The sequence below is a fragment of the Pogona vitticeps genome, chromosome 1 (genome assembly GCF_051106095.1).
Source record: "Pogona vitticeps strain Pit_001003342236 chromosome 1, PviZW2.1, whole genome shotgun sequence".
NCBI classification, from domain to species: Eukaryota; Metazoa; Chordata; class Lepidosauria; order Squamata; family Agamidae; genus Pogona; species Pogona vitticeps.
The window spans coordinates 195724911-195737217 of NC_135783.1; the positions used below are offsets into that span (position 1 = coordinate 195724911).

A 12307-nucleotide genomic window follows, 5' to 3' on the forward strand; every position below is an offset into this window, starting at 1 on the left:
CATCAAAATCCTAAAAAGAATATGCCAATAAGTAGGGAAGACAAAAGAATAGAACACAGGCTGGAAGTAATCAGTATACCTTCCATCTCCAAGAAAGAAACTTCTGAAGAGTGCAGTGACTTTAAAATGATTGCAGTAATCTTCCACACAAGCAAAGCGATACTCAAGTTTTTGCAACAAAAACTTTTACCATATGTAGCACAAGAAATACCTGATGTTCAAGCTGGATTCTGAAAACCAAGCTGCATTAGAGATTATGTTGCAAATACACATTGACAGCTAGTATGTGCCGGAGAATTTCAGAAGAAAATCATGTTGTGCTTTATACAAAGCCTTTGATTTTGTGGGCTTTGGTAAGCTCTGTTTTAAAAGAAATGTGTATGCCTCCAGCATTCAATTATCCTGATGTGTAACCTGTGCTGTGGACAAGAAGCTAATGTTAGGACAAAATATGAAAAAACTAAATGGTTTCTCATAGGCAAAGTCACCAAATAGGTACGTGTTTTATCTCATCTCTTCAGTCTGTATGCAAAGCATAAACAGATAGCTGGAGTACGTATATTCAACTGAAGAAGCAGTACAGATTGATGGAAGAAGTATCAATAGTCAGAGATATGCAGATAACACCTTATTCCTGTCAGAAGGCAACAGTGAATTACTCCTAATGAAGATGAAAAAGAAAAGTATGAAAGCAGGTTGCAGTTGAATATTAAGAAAACTTCTTGAAGGTTGCTCTTTCTTAGGATCATCATAAGTCAGAAACAACTTGATGGCGCATAACAACATCACACCAGAAAACCGTACCACAAAACTACATTTAAGCTATCTTGGTTTCCAGAATTTTAACTGTCAAAATTGTGTCCTACATTTTGGTCTTGTTATATCAGATTTATCCAATTCTAAAAATCTGCAGAATTTTAAATCTAGAATGGATGTGGAGAAGTCTAGAATATATAGCATGAACTATTCTGCGGCTTTGGCAACTCTACAACTTACCTTCTGTTAAAATAATGCTTACGCATTAGAATTCTAGTAGATGCTAAGGAGCGTTCTTTAATATATTGTAGTCAGATTAATGTACGAACTATGTTGATTATCATTTTCTAAAGGAGATTTATTTGTATAAACAGATGCCGTGTGAATACCTCTCTCTGGATGCAATGGAGAAATGGATCATCTGTAAGTTTGAATCTTGTACTGAAATTCCCTCTCTCTCTCTCCCTCCCCCCCAAAAAAACTGCTTTCATATGTGGACTTACTCACAGAATCAGTGCAGATGTAATAGTTTTTATCCCTTAGCTACTTCTAATAGAACATTCATTCTAATCCTAGGTACATCTTCCTGTGAAGATTCCTCTCATTGTATTAATCATAAGTCATGGGCACATCAGCATTATTGCAATACTCATCATATGTTTTCCTTTTTTGGCTAAAATCCTTTCGCGTAGCTATACAAATGGCATAATGTTTGGAGCCGAATTGTCTCAAGTTAAGAAATCATTGTGGACATCATGAACTTCATACTGCATCAAACAGGACATTATGCAACAAATATTGTGTTTCCCCGAAAATAAGACAGGGTCTTATATTAATTTTTGCTCCAAAAATGCATTAGGGCTTATTTTCGGGAGATGTTTTATTTTATGTTTTTCATGTAAAACAATCTATGTTAATTCAAATACAGCCCTTTCATCTTCTTCTGGTTGCTGCACAATGGTAAAGGGCAGACTTTCACTTAACTAGGGCTTATTTTGGGGGTAGGTCTTATTGACGGGGAAACATGGTAATGAGTGTGGTTATTTCTTAACATGAGGCAATCGCCTCTAAATGTGCCATTTGTGTTTCATTGATGCTAGAGGATTTTGGCCTGTGTGGGGCTTTAATCATTTTTGTGTATGAGTTAAAAGCAGCCCTGGCTTAGCATTAAAATTAATGGAGATATAGCAGTGTGAATTGATAGGTTGGCAAAGGAAAGATGGAGAAACCTATGCAAGGGATAGAGGGGCTAAGAAATGAAATATGCTATTTTTATTTCTTTGCATAGATAATGATAGGGCAGTGTCATAGCTACAACAGCTTTCATTACTTAGCTATTAAAACTTTGCAGAAGGATGATTCAAATATGCTATGATATAGCATAGAGGAGTTAATTCATTTATATGGATGATATTTTACTACCACTTTTAATGGGGTAAGACTAATATATTTTTTAAAAAATACATCTGAATTTGTAAAAATGTTTGTCAGAATTTGCACAGTACATTGCACCGTATTTTAAGCCTTTTTCCTTAAACAGTTTATTTAAATTGTGCAGGTATATTAAGAAAAGTGGTTGTTAAAAAGCAAGCAGGTAGAGAAATATCTTGGCTGCAGTAAAATTAATATATGTGTAATCTGTTTCATAGAAATCAAATAAATAAATAAATAAATATTTCTTTTGACACTGCATAATTCAAATATTCATATTATATACAATATTATGAATTTTAAAAATTCTTTTTCTTCTTCCAAAGTTGGTTTTATTTTGTGCCATGGAATCCTTAACAGTGATGCAACAGCTTTGACCCTTTGGAAGCTCGCTCTTCAAAGCAGCTCTTGCTTGGCTCTGTTTCGGGATGAAGTTTTCCATATTCACAAAGCTGCAGAGGACTTGTTCGTAAACATAAGAGGGTACAGTTCTTTTTATGTTACCTATCGTATTAAATTCTGTCTACTATTTTTTATGTGATAGGTGACAGATTACTCAATAAGAGAAATCTGTTAGAATTCCCAGGGTTAGGGTTTGAGAGATTGGAAGGAACGGCAACATTGCATATGCTGACTCTCATGTCTTTTAAGCATTGCATAAATCACCTTGTTTTCCTCTACTAAATTCTTGACAACTCTTGTACCTTAAAAAAAATGAAACCAGGGACTCTCTGAAACTCAATCCCAGAAGCTAGATTTAACCAAGAATCTGAAGCATGACTGTTCTCAGGTCCATTTCAACTGAGACTATCTGTATGCCAGATGTGCTGATGGAAGAAGGAATGGGAATAATTATCAGGGAGAGGAGAGAAAGATTGCTTGGCCTTACCCCTAAGCTCTGGATGGAACTAGATTGACCCTAAGTCTGAACAGCTTTGTTCAACATAAATGTATCTGATGCAGTTTTAATTTAGAATTTAGGATACCTGCCGCACTCCAGAGTATATCTTGTTATGAATACATAATTTGCCATTTATCTATGGTGCAATTATCTGATAAGATGTCTGTGGCCCTGTTCTTACTTGTCACATCTGAAGTGTTCGTCAGCTAGTTCTTTGTCCCCGTGGGATTTTGACCTGCATATGCAAAAACCGTCTTTTTCACCCCCAATGTAAAACTGCTGTTGAGAAAAGGGACATAACAAGGAGCCATTTGAGTCTTAGCCATTATTTGCAGCAGGGAAGTATTTGAAACTTAGCCATTATATACAGCATAATGACTTTAACCAAATCCGAAGTACTTGGCTATTCACTACAGGATACAGTAAACCTGGTGGCTGAAAAACAAAATCAGCATGTGAACCAAGAAAAATGCACCATAGAATGGCTTGGAGGTACTAACAATTGTAGATCTTGGCAGCAGAAAACTTGAACATACTCTTGCATGCCTCCCACTGATAGCAATAAACAGCTGCTGGGCTCCTTAAGGCATTTCTTCATGGATCCAATATGTCATTTGATCTGAATATAAGGCCTTAAATGGTTATTGTAGTAACTTTTATACCTTAATAGGGCAGGTAAAGAAAGGTTTCTCTGTCTCATGTAGATCTAAAAAGAAGGAAGATCGTTCTCACCGGTGTGTTTATACATTTTATTTACATTTGCAGCTACAACAAACGTATTAATGACATACGGGAGTGCAAGGAGGCTGCTGTATCACATGCGTGAGTACTATGTTGTAGTTTTTATACTGTTACTGATTTCACATTTCAGAATTGAGCCAAATAATGGCTAGATGGCTTACATTTCAAAATTCTGAATCCCCAACTGTTTCTGTTCACATCAGAGGAGAGAGAACTGCTTAGTTCTTTCTCCTCAGTTCTTTACAGAGTCTGGAAAGCTGCCAGAGAGTGTCCTCATTCTCTCTGGAACTTTTCTGGGGAGGGGGATTGACACCAGTGGAAGAACGCAGAAATCTACATCACCTGGGGTTAAACCTGAAATCTGCCCATCTAAACTGTCTCTGCAGTGCGGCAGTTTCCATTTGGGAGTTTGTTTTTAAACAGAACCTGGCCATGATTTCTTTTTCATCTGCGTGCAGCGCTCTAATGCTCATGATCCTGCAGAAATCAAAAGCTAGAGTCTGATGTGAGATTTCAGTGGTTTCATAAAGATATTCCCCACCCTTGGATTTAGATTGCGCACAAAAACCACATGACTTTTTCCCCCTCTTTAGCAGCCAAAACCATGTTGTGTAGCCATGCCTATGCAGCTGAGAGTTGCACAAGTGAAATTGTCATCCAACATAAGTTATATCCAGCAAGCAGCAGTTACAGTTGCACAATTGGTTGTTGGGCAGTCAGGCCCGCATGGTGAACTGTGTGGGCTTAACTGCCTGCCAACCTTTGCAGCCGTACTTTCATGCTATGCAAAGTGCAATAGGATTTTAGCCAGTGTGTTACCATATGAATTTCATTGTACATTAGATCATGTACTTGTTGCCTGGTATTTCAAGCAGAAATATAGTGGAGAAGGAACATAGCAGATAGTGATCATGTTTTTAGAAAGCCCTGCTACATTTTCATTCTCCTCAGCTTAATCATGCTGTCTCTCTAAATTCTAAGACAAAGTAGAATTATCATCCAAATATTAACATTAAATATTGCAGGGAATTTTTCTTTTGTTTGTTTGTTTGTTTAACTTTTGTCTAGAAACATGAAATGGTATATTAGTTCTTGGTCTAATAGGAGACAAAACAGTATAAAGTAACTACAGTTTTGCGTACGTTTAAAACACCGGTTTTGTATCATAGACCACAGCACAACTTGATATTTGACATACAGTGTTTTGGTGATTGATCTCAACATTTCTGTTCTCAAAAACAGTGGTTCGATGCACAGAGAAAGGCGCAAGTTTTTACGGTCTGCACTGAAAGAGCTAGCCACTGTCCTGTCAGACCAGCCAGGGTTGTTGGGTCCCAAGGTAAATATGTGACATACTAAGTTTAAAACAAAATCTAATATTCTTCTTCAAAAACGATCTCTTGTGTGAATATGCTCAGTTTCAAGAGTTTGTCTCCATTTGTATATGTGTTCTATTAAAGAAACGTTGAATGTGTGTGTGTTTTTTCTCTGCAGGCACTTTTTGTATTTATGGCATTATCCTTTGCTCGTGATGAAATTATTTGGCTACTTCGACATGCAGATAACATGCCAAAGAAGAGTGCAGATGATTTCATAGATAAGTACGTTAATACCTAGCGCAGTTTTCTTTTTAGTCAGATCGTAGGAAACTGCTTCCCAAGCTCATGGCATGCTGTGGTTGGATTTATTTTTTATATATGTGCACATGCAGGCTATGCCCCTCTGAATGATCTTCCAGATTTTATGTAACCATTCTGCTCTAAGCCTGGCCCTTTTTAGCTATGCTAAAAGTATATGGATAGCATATCCAATGTGAGGAGCATGCTAGCCCAATCCCCCTCCACTGTTGCCCTTCTGCATGTGAGTTTTGGATCACGTGAAGAAGTTCACCTTTCTCTAGAATGTCAATTTGTTTTTGCATATTAAATTTGACAACAGAGGATGGTGAGGCTAGTGTATTTCCATTATCAGTTGTGCTCTCCACATGTGTTCAGCACAACTGAAGGGCTGCAGTGGGCTGCAAATGCTATATTAAAAATGAGTGGAACCCTTTTGATGTTCACATAATGTTTATGTAAGTTCATCTAATTGACATGGTGCCAGGATGTATCTTGGGAGTGTAACTGAGTGTATGACTGGGTGTAATGATGTGCCCCAGCACGTCATTAGCTACATCGAATTGTACAGACCTTGCATGAACACCGACAGCATTCTGGCCAGTGTGATAAGCTTGAGTAAGTGCATCAGAGGCAGCAGACATTTAATAGAAACGCTGAAATAGGAGTGCTTCGTTCCCCCCCCCCCCCGTAGATTATTTCTGTAACTGTTCACCAAAGTTGCTTAGTGGTTTACAGTAATTAAAAAAAATTAGCACCTGGAATGTGATTAAACTAATGGAGATAAAAAAGAACAAAGCAGTAATTCAATTCCAGAAGTCAAATGAAGGCTTTGAGTTCAGAAAGCTGTGAAAAGATTGCTCCAGTTCTCATGGCGAAGAGCTCCGTCGTACTTGGGCTATAACCGAAAAAATCCTTCTGCTGCGGTGCGCTAATATTTCTCCTTCCCAGTAAAATTGTAATTGGGATGAGGGTCTCATGAGTTGATCATAAGTATAAGTCTGCTTGATTAATCAGCTTCTCTTTGAATGTGAATTTTTTCTCAAGTCAGTGTCTGTTTGAGAGTGAAACCATGTTTACAAACTCTGTAGATGGCCAGGATGCCTTTGGGTACATTAGTGGTAAAGAAGGCGACATTGGCATTGGTCCAGAGAACTCATTCTTCAAACATTTTCTGCAGCTTTTTACTGCCTCCATATGTGCTACTAAACTGCAGAATAGTCTTTGAAACTACAGTGGTGCCTCGCAAGACGGTGGCCTCGCAAAACGATGAATTTGTATAACGATGAGGTTTTGCGACCACCATTGCGCTTCGCAAAACAGTGTTTCCTATTGGGGAATTTCGCTATACGAGTAGGAGAGTGTGCCCAGTTCCCCTCCTCTTCTTGGCTTCCCTCCCACACCAAGCGACGCTTACTGGAGGCGGCAGCGAGGGGCCGGCTGGGGAGTGGGGGGCATTGCGAGCAGCTTCGTGGACTAACGGGGTTTCCTGGCACAATGAGGCAAGCCCAGGATTTCCCCTTACCTCCTTACACGAGCGGAACAGCGCGCACCGGTTCCCCTCCGCCCCTTTTGCTTCCCTACCCGCCCACAGCAAGCAAGTCTAGGACTTCTTGCCTGCTTCTTGTCATCCGAGCGGGAAGCCCGCGCCGGCTCCCCGCCTCCTCTTGGTTTCCCTCCCCTCCCAAACCAAGCAGCGCTTACCGGAGGTGCGTCTGGGGAGTGGGGGGGGGTCGCAAGAGGCTTCAGGGACGACCTGGGCTACTTGGGAAGCTAGCGACAGCGAGGTTTTTCCCGGGCTGATAGCAGAAGGAATTCCTTCCCCAGCCGCTTTTAGCCTTAGTTTTCGCCCTTTCAGTGGGGCGTTCCTTTCACCGTCAGGGCATGGGCTGCTGGGACGTGGAGGGAGAGGTCCCCTTTGTTTTTGCCAGCCACGTGTGCACTCAGGAGCTCCCTTCCAGCGCTGAGCAGGGATTTCCTGGCCTGGGGCTCGGGAGGGGGAGGTTCCCTCGTTGCTAGATGGGCCGTATCTAGCAACTCCTTTTGTTTTTGCCAGCCACGTGCGCAAGCAGGAGCTCCCTTCCAGAGCTGAACAAGGGCGCCCTGTTCTTGTAGCCTCTCCAGCACCCTCCTAAGGTGGGATAGATGTTCTTCCCAAGAGCTGCTAAAAATTATAATGTCGTCAATGTAGGCGGCTGCGCAATCTTGTAGGGGTTCTAACACCCGGTCCATCAATCGTTGGAACGTTGCAGCCGCCCCATGCAGCCCAAACGGCATCTTTTTGAATTGAAATAACCCCTTAGGGGTACAGAATGCCGTTTTCTCCTTATCTTGAGGCCTCAACGGGATCTGCCAATATCCCTTCGTTAAATCGATTGCACTGAGAAATTTGCCCCCCCCCCAGCTTATCTAACAAGTCTCCTACCTTTGGCATAGGGTAAGCATCAAACCTTGATATGACATTAACCTTTCTGAAGTCAATACAGAACCTGAGAGATCCATCAGGTTTAGGAACCATTACTGGGAAGCTTCTCCAAGGCCCATTGGAAGGTTCGATCACCCCCGTTTAAGCATTTCCTCTACTTCTTGGTTAATAACCCCCGTTATATGTCGGGGCCATGACCTACCACTAACTCTCACTATGTCTCCAGGGGTTGTTTCTATATTGTGTTCCACCAACTGGGTACACCCGGGTATTGGAGAGAATACCTGGGGAAAGTCTTCCTTCAACTGCCTAGCTTGTTGTTTTTGTTCCCCAGACAAAAGGTCTCCTACAACTACGTCCCCTCCTGAGGTCAGGTCTTCCCTTTCGGGACCCAACTCATCATCTACCTCAGTCCCGAACAACACTTCTCTATCCATTCTTTTAACAAATTCACGTGGAACACTTGGGTCTTCTTTTTTCTATCCGGGGTCTCTATTTCGTAATCTACTTCATTTAGTTTTCTTAGTACTTTGTAAGGCCCTTGCCACTTAGCCAAGAACTTGGAGGTGTCTGTGGGTAATAGTATCAATACTTTTTGCTGAGGTTCAAAATTCCTAGGGCGTACCTTCTTATTATAGGACCCCTTCTGTCTAACCTGCGCTTGTCCTAGATTTTCTTTAGCCATCTCCCAAGCCAATTACTATTCCTCATCTCAACTATCTGCTGTAGCGCACCCTTGGAATGATCTTCCCCTTCTTCCCACCTTTCTCTTATTAAATCAAGCACCCCCCTAGGTCTTCTGCCATATAATAATTCAAAGGGGGAGAAACCAGTGGAGGCTTGAGGGGCCTCCCTAATTGCAAACATCAATGGGGCTAGAAAGGTATGCCACATCTTGGGTTTTTCCATTGACAATTTTCTGAGCATACCCTTCAAGGTCCGGTTAAACCTTTCCACTAGCCCATTGGCTTGAGGATGATAGACAGATGTTCTCAAAGGCTTAACCCCTAACAGGTCCCACATCTATTTGAAGGTCAGGCTCATAAAATTAGAGCCTTGATCAGTTAACACCTCTTTTGGAAAGCCCACTCTGGAGAACATCTCTAATAACTCCTTAGCCAATACTTTGGCTGTGGTGGACCTCAGGGGCACTGCTTCTGGGTAACGGGTGGCATAATCAATGATTACTAGTATATACTGATGCCCCCCCGCCGATTTGGTTAGCGGTCCCACAATGTCCAGAGCAATCCTGTCGAAGGGTCTATCTACCAGAGGCATAGGTATGAGCTCTGCCCCCGGTCCTGCCTTAGGTTGAGTCATCTGGCACTTAGCACATGACTGACAGAACTCTTCCACGTCGTGGGCCATCCCTGGCCACCAGAACCGCTGTTTCACTCTAGCCAAAGTCTTTAGTGCAGCCAAATGTCCCGCCACTGGTAAGTCATGAGCCCAATGCATTACCCAAAACCGCAGGCCCTCTGGAATTACCAGCTGGGACTCTTCTTCGTTGGACGCCTTGTTTACGTGATACAGCAAGCCTCCCCTCAATTCAAATCCTTGCACCCCTTCTGGGGTAGTCCCTTCTGCCAGCGCTTGCTGTAAACAGTTGTTAAGTCCTGCATCATCTTGTTGTAGGCTTCGTATCTGTTCTCTAGACAAATTCATAACGTCTAACTCCCTGGCCTCATTTTCTTCTTGGGCCCAGCCTATTTCCCCGGGCTCCTTAGCTAAATTGCTCAGTCCAGGCCAGTCTCTCCCTAGCAGCATTTCACGGGTCATACCGGGAACTATCCCCACTTCCATGTCTCGCTTATGGCCGCCTACCTCAACCTCGGCCATAGTAGTCGCGTATTCTTTAACATCCCCGTGAATGCATCGGATTACAGCAATCTCCGGTAAACGTTCTCCCTCTAGCTCTTTTACCAGCGTTTTACTGCATCCGGTATCCAGTAAAGCCTTCTTGGTTTGTCCGTTAACTCTTGCCTCCACTACCCAACCCGGGTGGTTTTCCTCACCCACCTTGGTCATCCCGGTACAAGCCTCAGCCCACGCGCACTCCGTTACGGGGCAATACTTCCGGATGTAGCCGAACTGGCCTCAGCCGAAGCAAGCGGTCATCTTCTCCTTCCCCAGGTTCCATGTCGCTGCCTGTTTGGAGCCTGCTGGGTCACTGGTTATCGTCGGCCTGGGCACCCGCGCTCCCACCGGGTTTGCATACTCTATCCAGTCAGGGCGCGTCTTCTTCACCCCCGGGTTGGCTCCTCCGGAGTTCGCTTGACCACTCTGTTCCGCCATCTTCTCTCGCGCTCTCGCCCTCTCCCCCTGTGGTGCAGTTCGTGATTGCCACGTCTCTTCCGCTTCCAAATAGTCCTCTAATAGCTTCACAGCGCCCTCTAGGTCGGAGGGCTTGTTCTTAACCACCCAGTTACGCACGCCACTGCTCAAGGTCGAAACTAACTGTTCCATAATCACTATTTCTAGAACCTGTTCCGCTGTCTTCCCTTTGGGTTGGATCCAGCGGGTTGCGTTAACTCGGAGCTTCTGGGCTAGTGTCCTGGGATGTAAGCCTGGTTTTAGTTTTAACTCTCGAAACTTCCTTCTATAGGCTTCTTCGTTTAGGTTTAGGGTATTCAAAATGGCGGTTCTGACTACATCGTACTTTCCCGCCTCTTCTGGATCTAACGTATCCACTATTTCTTGCGGCAATCCCGTGAGGTATGGTGTCAATATAAGGGCCCATTGTTCTTTCGGCCATTGGGCCGAGGTGGCTACCCTTTCGAAGGTGTGTAGGAACGCGGCTGGGTCGTCCCCCGGACCCATCTTTTGGAGCTTTATGGGTGGACGCGTAGCTATTAGTTGTTTCTGGGTTGAACCTTCTGGGTTTACACTGGGCTGTGGTGATTTTATTTGTTCAATTATCATCCGTTGTTGATCGGCTAGCTGTTTCAACAGGGCTTCTTGTCCCTCAGTTATACGTTTCATCCATTTCTCCGCGTCGGTTGGTTGTGGGGGAGGCCCCACGGTCTGGGCGCCAATATGTGAGGGTTCTTTATTCTTCACCTCCCCCGAACCAAATAAAACAGGAGACGCTTTTATACCAAACAACTTGTCTTCTTTTATTAACTTGGGAAAGGGTATAGAAGTGTCTATTAAGCTGGGAATAAACTTCTCCTGAGGGAGCAACGGCTCAATCAGGGGCACCCAATCTTCGTCAAACGGATTACTTGACTTTGAAGCCCATGGACCGGCCTGAACCTGTGAGGGTTCTTCGGGTTCGAAGTCATCTGGATCCGGCATCAATAGTGGGGTTGCCTCTTCATACCCTGCATATCCCCAGGGTACATGGTTCTCCGCCCCTGAGACGCCCCAGGGTCCTGGTAGCAACCCAGTTTCCTCAACTCCTCCAGATACCATAGTCTCTTTTCCTCTCTCTCTTTCTCCACTCTCTTCTTTTCCTCAACCAACTTACGCCGCCACTCTCTGGTCTCTCTTTCTCCCCAGTAAGAGGGACGTACTACCATTTCTCTCCTTCTCTTCTCCTCAGCCTCCCTCCTAGTGAGACGCACCTGTTCCCACTGGCCGGTCCAAGGGTCTTGGATGGACACCCATTCCCATCCACCCTCGTCCACGTCTCTCCGGCTACTGACTTCCCCCACAGCCCCCTCCTCTGGACCTCTCCACTCCTTTCCCGCCCAAACCTGAGGAGTCTGGGTAGATATTGTTAACCCTTTCAGGCCCCGGTTTAAGTCCAAGGTGTCCACTGCCTGATGAAGCATCCGGGGTGGGAAAGGCAAGGGGGCTGTCTGGGTGCCCACAGTGGACCTAGGGCGAGACGGCACTCCCAACATCACCTCACGACCCGGGGCACGGGTGTCACAAATCCGTGCAGCAAAAATCGCTGCAAAGCGATTTCGTCAATATGCGGAAATAAAAAGCCCATAGGAATGTATTAAAACCCGTTTAATGTGTTCCTATGGGCAAAAAACTCACCTTTAAGCAAATATCCTCCATACGGCAGCCATTTTCACTGTCCGGTAAGCAAGGAATCTGGGCAAAAACACAGCAGGCGGCCATTTTATTTACCCAGCGGCCATTTTGGAACCGCCGATCAGCTGTGGAAAATCATCGCTATGCGATAATCGGTATGCGAAACAGGGTACCGATCATCGGAAAGCGAAATTTTCCTATCTAAACCATCGCAATGCGATCGCAAAAACGATCGCAAAAAAATCGTTGCTATGCAGATTCATCATTAAACAAGGCACCTGTTAAGCGAGGCACCACTGTATCTGAATAGGCTTACAGTCAAATAACTATATACAGTGGGGTCTTGACTTGAGAACTTAATCCATATCGGAAGACGGTTCTCAAGTCAAAAAGTTCTCAGGTCAAATCTGCATTTCCCATAGGAATGCATTGAAAACCATTTGATCCGTA

The 12307-nt window shown here is 43.8% G+C and overlaps 1 protein-coding gene across 4 annotated transcripts in view; it reads left to right on the forward strand.

Annotated features, from left to right (window-relative positions):
- NCKAP1 (NCK associated protein 1) overlaps positions 1–12307 on the forward strand; it is a 75706-nt gene that overhangs the window by 33498 nt on the left and 29901 nt on the right. For all 4 annotated transcript variants that reach the window (XM_072981134.2, XM_078393696.1, XM_072981137.2 and 1 more), the window contains 5 exons: positions 1131–1179; positions 2514–2670; positions 3854–3910; positions 5072–5168; positions 5324–5430. In XM_072981134.2, the coding sequence (XP_072837235.1) occupies positions 1131–1179; positions 2514–2670; positions 3854–3910; positions 5072–5168; positions 5324–5430 (467 nt within the window). The remainder of the gene's footprint in view (positions 1–1130; positions 1180–2513; positions 2671–3853; positions 3911–5071; positions 5169–5323; positions 5431–12307) is intronic.